The sequence below is a fragment of the Vigna umbellata genome, chromosome 3 (genome assembly GCF_029865625.1).
Source record: "Vigna umbellata cultivar VRB3 chromosome 3, Vumbellata_1.0, whole genome shotgun sequence".
Taxonomy (NCBI): Eukaryota; Viridiplantae; Streptophyta; class Magnoliopsida; order Fabales; family Fabaceae; genus Vigna; species Vigna umbellata.
This window is the reverse complement of record NC_142167.1, coordinates 18,754,332-18,769,313: the sequence shown is the minus strand read 5'-3', so window position 1 is coordinate 18,769,313 and position 14,982 is coordinate 18,754,332. Positions and strand designations below refer to the sequence as shown.

The 14,982-nt window shown below is 36.0% G+C and overlaps 3 protein-coding genes and 1 long non-coding RNA gene across 7 annotated transcripts; 3 read left to right on the top strand and 1 right to left on the bottom strand.

Annotated features, from left to right (window-relative positions):
• Positions 1-829: 829 nt before the first annotated feature.
• Positions 830-1,682, top strand: LOC124848836 (uncharacterized). The gene is made up of 2 exons (XM_047326650.2): positions 830-1,213; positions 1,308-1,682. The coding sequence occupies exons 1-2, from the start codon at positions 1,007-1,009 to the stop codon at positions 1,419-1,421; spliced, it is 321 nt and encodes a 106-aa protein (XP_047182606.1). The 5' UTR covers positions 830-1,006; the 3' UTR covers positions 1,422-1,682.
• Positions 1,683-2,767: 1,085 nt separating this feature from the next.
• On the top strand, positions 2,768-7,641 carry JMJD5 (2-oxoglutarate (2OG) and Fe(II)-dependent oxygenase superfamily protein). Of its 2 annotated transcripts, none has more exons than XM_088109066.1 (6): positions 2,768-3,378; positions 3,650-3,859; positions 5,685-5,831; positions 5,938-6,081; positions 6,522-6,614; positions 7,238-7,641. In XM_088109066.1, exons 1-6 carry the CDS (start codon positions 2,908-2,910, stop codon positions 7,424-7,426), a joined length of 1,254 nt encoding a protein of 417 aa, XP_087965192.1. In that variant the 5' UTR covers positions 2,768-2,907; the 3' UTR covers positions 7,427-7,641. The 2 variants fall into 2 exon arrangements, with proteins under 2 accessions (XP_087965192.1, XP_047182598.1); XM_047326642.2 differs by having other exon boundaries at positions 2,769-3,378; positions 5,697-5,831.
• Positions 7,642-8,638: 997 nt separating this feature from the next.
• On the bottom strand, positions 8,639-11,325 carry LOC124848831 (IRK-interacting protein-like). Of its 2 annotated transcripts, none has more exons than XM_047326643.2 (2): positions 10,948-11,325; positions 8,639-10,276 (listed from the first exon to the last, which is right to left on the bottom strand). In XM_047326643.2, the coding sequence occupies exons 1-2, from the start codon at positions 11,185-11,187 to the stop codon at positions 8,753-8,755; spliced, it is 1,764 nt and encodes a 587-aa protein (XP_047182599.1). In that variant the 5' UTR covers positions 11,188-11,325; the 3' UTR covers positions 8,639-8,752. The 2 variants fall into 2 exon arrangements, with proteins under 2 accessions (XP_047182599.1, XP_047182600.1); XM_047326644.2 differs by having other exon boundaries at positions 10,944-11,174.
• A 186-nt stretch (positions 11,326-11,511) lies between these two features.
• LOC148201783 (uncharacterized) lies at positions 11,512-14,523 on the top strand. Of its 2 annotated transcripts, XR_015784988.1 has the most exons (5): positions 11,512-11,875; positions 11,978-12,462; positions 13,333-13,503; positions 13,662-13,738; positions 14,130-14,523. It is a non-coding gene; the product is annotated as an uncharacterized LOC148201783 (long non-coding RNA). The 2 variants fall into 2 exon arrangements; XR_015784989.1 differs by lacking the exon at positions 11,978-12,462 and having other exon boundaries at positions 11,607-11,875.
• Positions 14,524-14,982: the final 459 nt, after the last annotated feature.

Sequence of the window (14,982 nt, the reverse complement as noted above, 5' to 3'; positions counted from 1 at the left end):
TCAATCAACTCGTGTGAGACTAACAAAACATCTCCGACAACCATAAGTAACATCTTACAACGTAAAGAATTTTTTTTTTCCGCCAAATTCTTTGTTTAATGAAGTTAAAGATGGAAAGCTTCCTGTCTAACAGACTATTTTCAAGGATTAATTGCATATAAGGCGGCATGGAGAAATAGGCCTTAAAAATCCTTCGTAAGTGTAGGCTTTATCATATTAGTTTCTCCCACAGAAGCTTCCGTAATGCTTTACCATACTAAGACCAAAAAATAAAATTGTTAAAGAAAGTCCAATTACTACCGTTTGGATATGGAGATTTATCAACGTGCATTTCAGAGAGACCCATCTTAAATCAGACCTAAATTAAAAAAAAGGAAACTTTTTTATTTACATCCCTCAATGTTAAATAAATATAAATATTTAATACAAAATAGGGTGTTTGTATCGTCGCACAATTAAAAATCACTCTTTGAAAAGAAAAGACATGGACATGAAACGGCCTATCTTGGCGGTTGCATGACAAGCATGGCACGGCAGCAGAGTCACGAAGTGGCCCCACCCAAAATGATTGGATGGCCCATGTCACCACCTTTTCTTTACGCGATTTTTCTTGCTTCCCACCAATAATTAAGAGCCACGCGTCCCGACAACGACGCCGCCAACATACCTACGACGATGTCCACCTGGACACGTGCCGTTCCCTCAAACGTCTTGTTACCTCGGAATAGTGTGCGCGTCACACTGTCGCTGTCTCTCCTTCCCCACTTTACCCCTCTCCTTGTCTTTTTCTCTTTCCCTTCTTCTTTTCCTTACTATTCACTCTTCTTCGTTCTCACACACCCCACCTTGTCAAATTCGTTTCAAATCACTCAAACAAACACTATTACCCATCAATTTCCTTGGAAGGGTTTTCGAAAAGCTTCCTCATTTCTGGCCAGAAACCAAGGAAGAAAGCAAGAGAAAGTGGAAAAAAAAAAAACAAATTACAAAAAAATTATTCTTTATTATGTCATTCCTCTCTTCTTTGGGCTTCCATCTCTGTCTCTACTCCTCGAACACAATGGCCATCAAGAAACCTCTAAACCTTGTTTTCTTCATTTTCCTTGTTTCACTGCCATTTGTTCAATCCTCTACTTCGACTGAGTTCAAGAAAACCACTCTTCATTTCCTTAAGGTTGTTTTTGGCTCTGTTAAGTCTCAAGCAAACACACAGGTATATATATATATATATGATAATGCAAATAAAATCGTTACAAGCTATTTAGTTTTTTTTTTTTTATGTTGGTAACATGGGATTTTTCGTTTAGGTTGAAAGATTCGGGAATGAAGCTCCTTCTACTGGCATGGTTGAAGACTCGGCAAGAGAAGTTCCAACGGGACCTGATCCTCTTCATCACAATAATCACCCTATAGGCCATTGAGTTACCTTCCTTGAAAAACTCTCCAATATACATTTTAGTACATGTTAGGTTCCTGCTTATTCCACCTTTTCTTTTTATCTTATATTTCCATCAATGGTTCAATGTCGTATCATGAATTAAGTGCTTATGGTTTTGATGTACGAGCCATACATATATATATATATATATGTATATGTATCCTCTGCAATGTGCTTACTTTTGTATATAATCAGAAACGGTTATACTCAATTGGGATCGATATATTTGTTAATCTTTTTGCAACCCTTTTTTGTTTTCCATTCTGTTCATCTTTTATGTGTGGTGTTGGCCGGCCATATTGGTCATTATTTCTTACACCCTTCCAAGAAGACAAAACAACTGGAACAGAAAGTGGAACCATTTGTTGCCTTTTACAGGAAAAAATGCAAAGAGCTCCTCCAATTTGCATAGCAAATTGGTGGTACAATTTTCAGAGTGGTGGAACCATTTCCTTTTGATGCTTACTGTATTTCAAGTTCTGCCATCAGTCTAACAAATTGCTACAATTTTAATATTAGTGGCAAATCAAGGATCTTGAATTTTTCATTCTAGCCAACATCTCTCATCACCTATAAATGCCAAGACTTTTGGACAACCTTAGATAGATAGGTTTTTTTTTAATGAATATTAATCAAAATTAAAGTTTAACAGATTAAAAAAAGAGAGCAAAGAGTTAGAGAGAATTTTTAGAGTTAGATTTTTGGACCACATATGTATGATTTCATGAACTTGTGATAACTTCGCATAATGTCATATAAGCAAAGAGTTATGTTCTAATGACTAATCAACCAAAATGATTTATTTGCAAATAATTATGGCACCTAAGAAAATGAAAGGAGACACAATATTCTCTTTTGGGATATTTGATATCAATTCAATGCACAGCGCAAGATTCAAATATCAAATATCCGTAGTTTTATATTCAAAATATCTCTCACTTATACAATAAAATGAATGAATATGACCTAACTATTTTTTAATTTATGTATGAAAATAGTGAGCATGGAAAAGTGTTAACAAGTGTGATTGGACCTTCCTTCTTTTTGGGCTGTTGTAGTTCTCTTTATTTAATGCATAGTTTCAAAATTTATGTGACGTTTAGGTGATAAACGTGGCTTCCTTTAATTGAAAAGCTCAATTTCTAATCTTTTGCTAGAAAACGTGGCATCATAGGAGGCTATAGTGGAATAAAATAAAAATAAAAAAACTACGTAATAGTGTGGACAAAAAATATCATAAAAGAAAGACAAAAATATCTGAATATACCTTTTGGAAAGGAAAGAGAAAAATATCTTTCTGCCTAATAAATAATGATTGATTAGCGATCATTATTTACCTTTGGGTCCTAAGCTAAGATACTTAGAAATATCTATCTCTAGGAGAGTGTCTCTAACATCCAACACTTTTATTACATACTTTCACTTTTTCAGTTCAGTCGCTGGAGTTCTCTCCTTGCGCCGCCGCAGCAATGTCCTCCACCACCGCATCCGGCGACGGCACTCCATCCCTCCACTTCGATACGCCGACGCTGGACCGGGAGTTAGCGGCGCTTCTCCACTCCATTTCCGAGCACGGCGGGTACGCGTACGTGAGCATGGCAGCGCTGGCGGCCGGGGGCGACATTCGCGCGGCGGAGGCGGCGTGTGAGATGGCGTGGGAGCAGCTGCACTCTGGGCCTTGGCACTCGGTGCTGCCGGTGTGGCGCGACGCGTACTCCATGGCTTGCCTCCACGTGGCTCGACACCACTATGGCAACGGGGAGTTCAGGGAGGCGCTTAGGGTTTTAGATTTGGGAATCATCATGGGAGGGACGCTCCTTCGCAAGGATTTGGACTCCGCCGTCGCGAAAGTGTCGGAACAAGCTCGAAGGACCGTTAGGGTTTCTGAACTGGGAGACTCGGGACACCGGTTCGTCGATCGGGACTTTAATATGGCAGAGGTGAGGTCCGTTCCTCTTTGTTTGCTTTTATCATCGTTTTTTAATCTGCATTTGGGAAATCTTAATCGTGAAGCTTCAGTAAATTGCTGAAATACTCACGTTAATCCAAACATGTAGTGTGCTAGTGTAACTATCCGGGATGATGTGATACTAGTTGTTTATTAATTTTGGAATTGGAAGGTTTTTTACTTTTTGTTTTGGTTGCATTTGATTTTGTTTTCTTCAAGGCTGTTCTGCTCTAACGTTTATGTTATAGCTTTTTACACTGTAGGTGCTCCAACTTTTACCAATTAAGTCTCTTTCTTCTACGCTTGTGGTCAAGAAATCAGCGCTGTCGTTGGATAAATTCCTAAAGGATCATTACCTGTCTCGCTCTCCGGTTATTATCAGAGATTGTATGGCTCACTGGCCAGCCAGCGCGAAATGGAATGATGAAGATTACTTGTTGAGAGTTGCCGGTGACCGCACAGTTCCGGTTGAGGTAATTACTCTGATGGTCTTTTTGTGATTATAAGGGAAGACACCTGCACTTCCCTGAGGAGCAAAGGGAGAGGGATGAAGGTTTGATTTTCTGAGATTAAATGTGTTTGTTTGATTTTTTGAGATTACATGTGTTTGTTTGATTTTCTGAAACTGAATGTGTTTGTTTGATTTTCTTCTTTTCTAAAGAGAAAAGGTTATTGGATGGCTGACAATTGTTTTCAGTATGTGAGTTAAATTTAACTCTACTAATTGACAAGTACCAAACTGTAACCTAACTCAGTGGGAATATATGTGTGAAACATGTTCAAGCCTACTGATGTTGAAAATATAATATTTAGAGTTTGAGACCAAAGTTTAAGCAAAAATGGAACATTGTCCAACATGGAAAGTTATTGACAAAACACAAACTTGATGCACTTGTGTTACATTATTGTCTTTGCGTTGCAACTTATATCTCGTCCTCTCTTTATATTTCCTCAATTTGTGCCTACAGGCATTAAAAGTTGGCCATCTACTCATCAGTTAGATTGGAACGTACTATAATGTAGTTAGTTTATTTGCATTGCATAATATTCCCTTCAAATATTTTGGGTTTATAGGCCTAAATATGTTGTGTAAAAAATCCTAGACCTTTTCATGTGTCAATGATCTAACAAGTGAATAAATTTTGTTCTGGTTGCAACACTTTGTGAGTGAAGACTTCCCCCTCCATTCCTCTTTTTAATCTGATATTCCATTATAGGTTCTTTTCTCCCATTAAGTTCTCAAAACTGAAATAAAAAATAGGTCACGTAGACAAAAGTTGATGAAATTTATGATTCACATAAGTTTTTCTGTCAATTCTTAAACATTGTAACATATATGTTACATCTAAGGATGGCAAATCAATTCATTTATCCATCGTCCATTTAGTCCATCCACCAGTGAATACATCTATTACCAAGATATAAAACAAATGAATCAGATCAAGTGCATCCATTTAATTTCACAGATGAGTAATGATCTACTCGTTATTTTGGTCCTCCTATCAATATTTAACGGTCATAGTTAATCCAATTAGTGTTTCTGTTAGGTTCGTTAAGATAAGAAAGAAAGAACACAAACCAAAAAGACGTAGACTTACAATAACTTTTGCATACAAAGGAAGGTACTTTCTTTCACACAGGTATTCCCTGTTTACAAAGCCAGAGGCTCCCCGTTTTCGAAAGCTCCCCCAACACCTCCCTAAAGGCAACTATATATAGACTCTCAGAAAGTCTCCCTCCCACCAAAACAACCAACTGCATAACCACCTTATATTTTAAAGTTTCCTTCTATAATACACATTCCACTTTCTGTCATTATTTCCTAGCCTAACAATTTCATAATTAAATCTTTCTTAACAGTAAGTTTCCAAATCGTTTAGAAACATACATTTAAAATTTATTTTACAGAATTTATTTTTGAAAGTTAAGCAAAATATATTTTTTAAAAAATTAAAATATTATCTATACCCAGATTGGATATCCATCTATGAAAAAAAATGTTAATGGTTGGATCAGATTTTTAATGAATCAATATGGATTTCTTTCATCCGATTCATTTTAATCTGAAGTAATTTATCCAATCTATTGTCACCTCTAGTTACATCTAGTACCATTTGAATGTACATAGCATTTACCTCATGTAGATTTTTTTGTCATGGCAAGGCTGTTGGAAGTTGTTTAGCAGTATACATGAAATTCCTTCAAACACACACAAGGTGAACAGGGTGGAGTGGTTTTGTAGGTATTATATATTGTTTTTATTTTTAGATAAATTTTACAAAAAAGGGTAACTTGCAGCGTTTTTTCCAGGTTGGAAAAAACTATTTATGTGCTGAATGGAAGCAAGAGCTGATTACTTTTTCAGAATTTATTCAGCGGATAAAGTCTGGTGCCTGTTCTCTTGGTGGTCCTACTTATCTTGCTCAGCATCCATTATTTGATCAGGTATTTATAATTTAGATTTATGTTGTCTCCAAATCAACTTTTTCATTTTAGCCTGCAAGTGCAGGACTTGTACTGCTTTCAGTAACTGGCATCATTGAAATCGCAGATAAATGAGCTGCGGAAAGATATTTTTATTCCTGACTATTGTTTTGCTGGTGGAGGGGAGCTACGATCTCTCAATGCTTGGTTTGGTCCAGCAGGAACAGTGACACCATTACACCATGATCCGCATCATAACATACTAGCTCAGGTAACTCAGCTGTACAGAAGTGAGCTGTCTATTACAAATCAGCTTCTCTACACCCACCCTACCATACAGAATTCATTTATGTAACTCGGTTTTTGAGCATATATGTAAACCAAGTAATTATTACTGAAATAATGGAGGTACCGTGACTCCTACTTTTTGCAGTGCTATTACCAAGCCAATAGCTGGCGTAGCATAGTTGATGTTATTCAAGCTATAGACAAAATATGAAATTTGGATGTACTGTGGCTTATTTCAAGAGACCTTTAATACATGAAGATGACATTGTCGTTAATATTATATCCTTGTTATTTTTAATTGCGTAGAAGATGCTGCCTATACTATTTTTTGTAGAACATTGCCTATAGTTACATTATACTAATAGCCATGTATTATGCACCATGGAATAATCTATTTCACTGAAATCATTTTCTCACTGACAGGTTGTTGGAAAAAAATACATTAGGCTTTACTCGTCATCTTTGTCTGAGGAACTTTCCCCCCACTCTGGTACCATGCTCAGCAATTCCAGCCAGGTAATTAGTTTCCTGAACTATATGATTGGACAGCTTGTTTTGTCTACTTGTGCCCTTTGCTTAAAAGCGTAATAATATCTAATACATCTCATCTAAATGGCCAAAGAGCTCTAGTAGCACTTCATTAATTTGCGCTGTCCACTGTGTTACTCAATGTAAGCCTAGGCTTTTTTATCCTTTCACTTGCTACAAATTTTCTAGACAGCCAAGTGATCAAGTCTTTTAAACTTATAACGAACCTAAAAGATTCCATATTAGATCTGTCATGACATATGAGAGTAATTTTGTTGTGACGAAAATGATTCTTCAGCAGATGCAATGCTTATTATTGTCTATACAAGCTGCCAACAGAAAGTAGAATTCAAAGGAATATGATAGTGTATTTGCAGTTTACATATACAATATGTGACAGGTTTATGAACTTAATATGTTGCAAAGTGGAAACTTTATGGGAGGTATTGATTTTTGTTTAGCTTTACTGCAATTTCATTGATACGGCAAAAACTGTGCCATCCGTTCTCGTGTTTTCATTTAACTTGTCCTTATTTGTTGATTTATATTTATTTTTTCTTTTGATATTTTGAAATCTGTGTGCCCATGTTGATTAGAATTGTTGTCTTAAGGTTGATTTAGATGACGTAGATGAAAGGAAGTTTCCCAAGGTGCAAGAGTTGGAATTTGTAGACTGTATTTTGGAGGAAGGCGAAATGTTATATATCCCGCCAAAATGGTGGCACTATGTGAGGTCTTTGACTACAAGTTTTTCAGTTAGCTTTTGGTGGAGTGAGGGTGACAATTCGGATGCATCCTAATCCTATGCCATCATTTTCGTCTCTACTTTTCATTCTTTCTTAATTGAGAACTCAGCGTGTTCTAAGTAATGTTCCTAATATCTATGTGGCAACTCGTTTTACCAGTGATAGTATAATTCTCGTGCATAAACATCCTTTTTGGCACTGTTTCTCGTGACGGACACACGTCCTTTAATTACTCATCACAATAAAGCTTTGTGAATTTGATTATGAAACTCTTGTTTAATTATTGATCATAAAGATTTGTCAAACGCGTTACCCAACAGTTAAGTAATGTTATTCGTACTCTATTTTTGAATTTTACCAGTCTCCATTTGTATTGATATCAAATCATAACAAGGTATTCTTGCTTCCGCATGCGTATGGACGATTTATCTGACAAGATTGTCTCTACAGAGAGGGAGTGAAGATAAAGATTTCAATTTCTTTCTACCTCAACAGTTCTCCCTGCTACTCCCTCGTTTTGTTCTAAAAAAATCTGATAAACATCACTCTGCAAATTTAGAAAGAAAATGTAAATCAAAGGGTTTCTTTTCCGAGTACCTGTCTCTAGCAATTGGGAAAATTTTCCCCACGTTTAGTCCTGGTCTTAATTTCTTGTCTTAACCAAGGCAGTTGTTAAAAATTAGTTTGTATTTGTATGATAAGTAAATTAGTGGAGAATATGGAATCCATACAAAAATAATATATATATATATATATATATATATATATATATATATAATGTAACTCTACCTCTACAGTTCTCTGTAGTACTCACCCGTTTTTATCTCAAATCTGAGACGTGACACTGCGATTCAACATCAATTATCGCTACTTGATTAACGAGTTTATTTTCCCAGTTATAGTAATTTTAACTAAGAAAAATATTTCCTCTTTTTGTCGTAATCTGCATAAAGACCATCTGAATCTATATAAGTTTGTAAATCAAGTAACAGAGTACAATCATGCAGTGATCAGTAAATTAAGCTAAACAGGTACTGTCCGTATAGGTTTCTGGGGGTCCTACCAGAAATGTAATTTTAGACCACCGTTACCAATAGCTGTAAATATATGGTTTTTTAATGCATTTTCTGTGTTCTGAACTACATGAAATTGGAGGTATTCGCAATGACAGAACGAGTGACAAAACATAATTTTATTTAACGACAATTCTCTAAACTTTTGAATCTTTATCTATTCAATGTCAGGCACCCACAATTGAACATGCACTAAATTAAATCACTTACGACTATTATTAATCATCAAATACGGCTAGTTACTGAGTTACAGGTGGAAAAGTCTAAGTAAAAGAAAATGTACATATAAAACTCATTACTAGTTTTCTTAGGCTGCAGACTTGTACCTGCAAAGAACTTTACACCTCAAGACCCTATCCTGAACATAAAATCCCGGCATCACCATGATCTTAACTCTGCTTGGCCCTTGTGACCTTGGACACATATCCTCCATGTAGTGAGGATCAAAGAGTTTATTCTCTTCAACCCTTAGAATTCCCAACGGAGGGTTGAAAGAAAAGGCAAGCAAATGTAGCAGCCACATGCATTTTGCCGCCACAAAGAAAGCTTGAAGAAGCTGTTCAGGCCATGGCCTTGTCCATTTTAAAGTAGTATTGATACAACTCATTTTCTGGTCACAGAACTTGCTAAACTCTTCACTGTAATATTTTGTTCCCTTTCTCAGTACCTCATTCCAGCTCAAATTTCTAAGGGCAACAAAAGAAGAGAATTGTGATTGACGATCCTGCTGCGGGTCTAGGAATTTTGAGCAACCGTTCTTTTGGAAAACACAATTCTCAAAGTCTTGGTAGAGAGACTGATTTATAAAAGCTTCAAAATGGTATAGAACTGCCTTTGAGAACTTGGAACTCAGAGATAACTTGTAAGGTTGGAGAAGCAAGTTCAAATTTTCTGTCAAAGAATGATCAGTCTCTTCAATGTGAGTAATAAGGGTCTTACAGAACTGCTTCACTGATAATCTGGACTCTGACACTATCTGCAAGAATCCCTCTACCATTACTTCTTCACTCACGGGCATCCTATTTTCCCCATTTCCTTCAAATAGTTTCCCCCTCTGAGGAAGATCAGTAAGTTGGTCACAAAGTTGAGAATCCTTTGTCTTCACGGCTTGCTTTAGAGCTTTCTTCAGCTCTTCACAGTAACTCTCCAAGTACTCCAGCTTCTGTTTCAGCTCTCCCAATGAACCTCTCATCTCAGAAACTTCCATTAAGGCCACATCTCGGTTCTCATTTGCTTCCACCAGCTCCTTCTTCAATGTCTCCATTGACATTATTCCCAAGTCCTTGAGAACCTGAGAAACATCCTCAGATTCTGCTCTATTAGGGGAATTCTCGTTCTTGTGTTTCTTCTTTAACCTGGGAAACAACCAAGAAATCACCCCCTTGCTTTTGGGTTGGGATTGAAGAGATGAGTGTGAATCCGTAACTGGGACAATAATGTTGGAGCTCTTGCTGCTCCTTGCATTCTCAAAATCGCTAGTTATGGTGGCAGGGTTGCATTTGTTGCAGGAGGATACGGACTTGAAATCCTCCATGCTGTTTCTCCTCCTACCCTTGGAGTAATCATTTGCAGGTGATGTTTGCAGAACAGTTATTTGATTTGCGCAAGAGCCAGTCACAGATTTGGCATCTTCAGTAGGGCATGTGTGAGAATCAACGTTGGCAAAACCAGAATATAGTCCTTTTCTTGAACTTGATTTCTCCTTGTAATCTGCTACAATGGTTTCTCTGCTGTTTCCTCCTTCTAGAAGACTCCCATCCCAACTTTCTGATACTGTTAGGCTTTTCATGGAGTTTTGATGGTACACCACCAGTGGATCATCTTCATAGCTCTGTCAATAGAAACTTACCATCAATCAAAATTGAAAAGGGAAAAATATACTAAAGGGGAGGGGGCCTTGCAGTTGCAGCCGCAAATATTGGTAGAATCTGAAAATAATGAAAAACTGAAAAAAACATTAAATTATTCTTCTAATTAAAGAATCATTAAGACAATAAATATAAAAGTTTCACGATTTGCCTCAGGCTCAGCTCAGTTGACTTAATGAACATTAAAGAGTTCCATGACACAGAATTTAAAGCGAAAATCCAAAATGCTCAAAAAAGTCAAAACTTTCATTCACGGTCGGTGTTTCTTCAAGATTAGATAAGAAAAAAAGAGGAGCAGCGAGTAAGGATGTAACCGCACTAATAATGACATCTACCTAACCAGCCATAAGAAAGCAGCAGTTTCATAATTCTTTCAATTGTAATAAATAGCAGCGTTCAAGCGAAAGGGAGCACCACAAATTCAAGTATCTTAAATTTGGTCTTTATCATGATTAACAGCAACGGTCAATTCAAACATAATCTAGCAACAGATAATCCAGCAAAAGTACTCTGTTTCTTAGTGAAAAATCGCTGCTTTGCAATGAATTACGAAGATTCTAGGATACCCATTTCATCAAAATAAGTAAAAAACAATTTTTCAAGCCAAAATTCAAGAAAAAATTACAATACCCACTGGAGTGAAAACAGGGTAATCTTGGGCAGAGAAGTGAGAAACAGGGCGCGAAGCAGGGGAAGGGGATGGGAATCTAGCATTGGCTGGGCTATTTCCTCGCATCAAAGCCGCATGAAGAGCTCTCAGCTCCACTGCTTTGGCTATGGCCGCCTGAATTTCCTGCCTCGTAATTTCAGGGTTTCCATTACTTGTGTCCTTGTAGTCTTTGAAAACCTGTGCTGATGTTGCTGTTGTAGCCATGAAGCAGAACAGAGAAAGAAACAGAGTGGAACATGCAAGTTTCTAGAGGATAATATGGGCACCGGATGAAATTAGAAACTTTAATTTATAAGGGCCAGAAGAACAAAGGGATGACCAAGTGGTATTTAATGGTTGGACTTGATTTTAAGCCTATATCTAAAGTGGAACCTTGGAGAACCAGAAAATAGGAAGAGAGATAGAGAGGGGCACCCTAAGTCCAAAGAGTTTTGTTTTTATTGTCATAGGAAAAACTAATGGAGTAAGTCCATGTGATGATGTGAAAAGAAGAGAGTAAGTTTAAGAGAGAAGGAATTTAACTCTGACATGTTTCTAACACATCAGCAGTGTGTTGCAAGTTTACCAATTTACCCACAGATTCCAAAATTTACCAGAATTCAGCATTAGGTGGTGGTACCACTGTTTCACATGATTGCTTTAGTACGAACATGAGAAGTTCCATGCCACTATCTTCCACTTTCACATATGTGGTCAACCATTTCTGCTTTCAATTTAGGAATACTTTGGACTAGATGTTGCTTTAATTCTAATTCATACTTCGTGTGTAATCATCACAGTTAATAATAACACGGTTATGTTATGTTCCTTTGCAGAACTTCCTTCACAAAGGCATCAATTCACCTTGGCGGCTTTTCCTTTTCATGATGAGAACATGTTCATATGTGATAAGGTAATATTTTAGATCCCACTATATGCTACTTTCATATACCCATTTCGTAACGTGTGTGTGTGTAGGGTTTTCTCACCAATTTCTTCCTTACTTGGCTTTCAGCCAAAGACCTAACATAGAAGGTTCCTTTTCTTCAATCAAATGGAAGTTTTAAGTGCTAAACATGTCCTGACAAGTAAGGTCACTGGGAAAATTCTTAAGAAGAAACCCACTTTTAAAGTTCATTGATTTAATCTCGTTTTGGACGATTTAGAAGCTTTTAACTTACTCCAACTGCTAAAGTAACTCTTTTTTTTTTCTTTCTGCAAATCCCTAACGTGCAATTATGTTGGTTGAGGACCATATTCTGCTAATAAAAAAACTGAAGATGAACGATACTGAGGCGTGAAAGGTGCAGTTTCTTTTGGCCAAAAGGGAAAAGAAAAATAACCAAAACGTTCTAAAAGTTTGACACTTAGCAGACATTGAATCATATATTGGAGACAGAGTGTCACAGTGGGGATCAAGTGATCAAGTGGCCATTGGGAAGCTCTGTAAATTACAAAAAAAATCCTGTCATGTGCCATATATGAACATTACTCCAAAGGGTATTTTTGAAAACTGAGAATCTTTATCATTCAACCTGGTATCTTTTTCATAACTGCAACTATAATTTCCTACAGGAAAGTAGAATCTTTGGGGGATATTGACCCTAATATTAAATGTTTAGAACAGTTATTTAAACCTAGTGGAGGTAAAGTTGCTAACATAGTTATTTTCACAAGGTGATGATGTAAGCATAGTTGGTTATGATCTGTTTATCATTTTAATTATTATTATTCTTATTGGTATCTACTACTTTTATATTTATGTAAGATACAACCGTTTAAGAGCAACTTCAAGCACAAATTTCAATATCCATGAAAACAGGATAGTTTAGGCTGAGGTATTATTATTTGATTCAGAACCTGTTAAATTTTTTCATGGGAATTCCTTGTCAAGGTTACCACTCTTCTTACTTAACTGACAGCATCAGAACACGATACTTGAATTAAATTATGATATTACATTTATATTGTGAGCAAAAAAGTTAAACATGTCAAAAGAATGTAACAAAATCATATTTCACGGTTTAGCTTTTTCATTTTAACTGGTTTTGACAGCTGAAGAAAACTTTATAACATGCTGAGAGAAAATTACAAAAGTGAAAAGAAGATAAGAAACAATCATTTTAAACAAAATAAGAAATCAGAAAAACTACCCCAAGAAAAGAGAAAGAGATTCATTTAAACAAAGCTATATAATCTTCTAGCATGTTACATGTCTTAGTATTTCACACCATATAAACACCAAAATGTCATAGTTTTTCTTTCTTTTTATATTCAGCGTGCATATCTATTTCTATTTTGTCTAATTATATCTTTGAGCCATTCCTTCAATGTTTTTTAGACACTAATTAAACCTACACTGGTGTGCAGTCTCACTCATCAATATTAAGAAATTGCATTGATAATACAGACATACCCCAGCAAAGTAGATAGCACATATTTGAAGAAATTGTACATTTCTTTCTCCATCAGATGGGTCCCCCTAAAGATGTATCAGAGTAAAGAGGGAGTAATTATGGTGCAAGATTTTGCTTAGGAAAGGTATCTTTCTGTCTCTTGTGTCAATAATTGACTTCATTGGCAAGGAGGTAGGGGACACCAAAGTCTCCAAAAATGACTTAAGATAAGGGAAGCCCTAGGAACCACTGCTAATCAATTTAAGCATCTTTTAACTTCTCTTCATAATTTAAATCATGCAGACAACTTTACCATCACAGCATACCCCTTACATGCTTTGCTTGTAAGAGCAAACCTAACCATCATGTAATCAATTCAGGTAAATTTTTCTACTTTAATAATAATCTTGAATTCAACACACAACTACCTTAAATATTAACAAATGAACTGTCATCTTTAATAATGCTTTTATTTTTTAAGTTCTGTTTTCTTCAAATTTGTTGGAAATAATTAAACTGTAAGTTTTCATTTGATAGAAATGATAAAGTTAAACACCTTATAAGAAAAAAAAAATCAATAAATTTAGATAATGGATAAAATCAACAAGACAGTAACACAGCCATAATAGCAACAACAACCTAAAACTCAATGCCTAGGTTTTAGTAGATGTCTATAACTGTTACTTGTATATTACTGATTTTTACATACTGTTACATAAATTTGTGAAACCACATTTAAGTTTATGTACTGATTCCATTCTATCATGCAAGATTATTTGTTATGAAAGGAAGGAAATGTGGGACCACACTAAGGTGATGTTATGTGGCACGGGCTCACAAAAGCATTAGACAAATGTGGCATTGCAGTAGGAATCCATTTAGCATTATTGCAGAAGAATTCTGAAAACATAGTTGGGAAACTCTTTTGTTTCTTTGCAGAGAGAAGATGAGCATGAGCCTGGTTTGTAGATTTGTGTGCATGAGGATTGCTTCTCTTTCATTATCAGTGATGGTCACACAGCCTTGGCTGAAAGATACAAGTGATATGAATTCCGCGTCTCTTGCGGGGAACAAAAGAGGAAGTTGTAAAGAAAGGAACCAAACCGAATGTGGTCCTCTTTCTTCAGTATATAAAATGACAACACCACCTCAACTCACCTTTTTATATGTGTCTTCTCTTTCTTTCTTCTTCTTATTTTTATCCTTTATTTCCGGTGGCTTCGATGTGGAGAATCTATGACTGTGTACGTAATAACATAATATAAGAAAATCTACACAACAACAATTAACTATTTATAATTCCAAAGGTGACTGTTAGAGGCATGTGATATTATGATATAATAATGTCGTAAAGCAACCCTCTGACCAATTTAGACTAAATTTGAAACTATTTTTCAAAACTTGAAGAATTGGAGTGATTTTCATCGTATGACACGTCAGTGTATTATTTTATTATTATTTATTACGTGTATTTCACTCAGCTAAAAGGAGTAAAAATTTAAAGAAGAAATATATTATTGTCTATTACCATGCATGCATGGCACCTCACGTGTGGAGTAGCAGTGAAAATAGTGTTTTACCTCGATTTCTTTATGACTATGACTCTTAAATATTTTAAGATTCG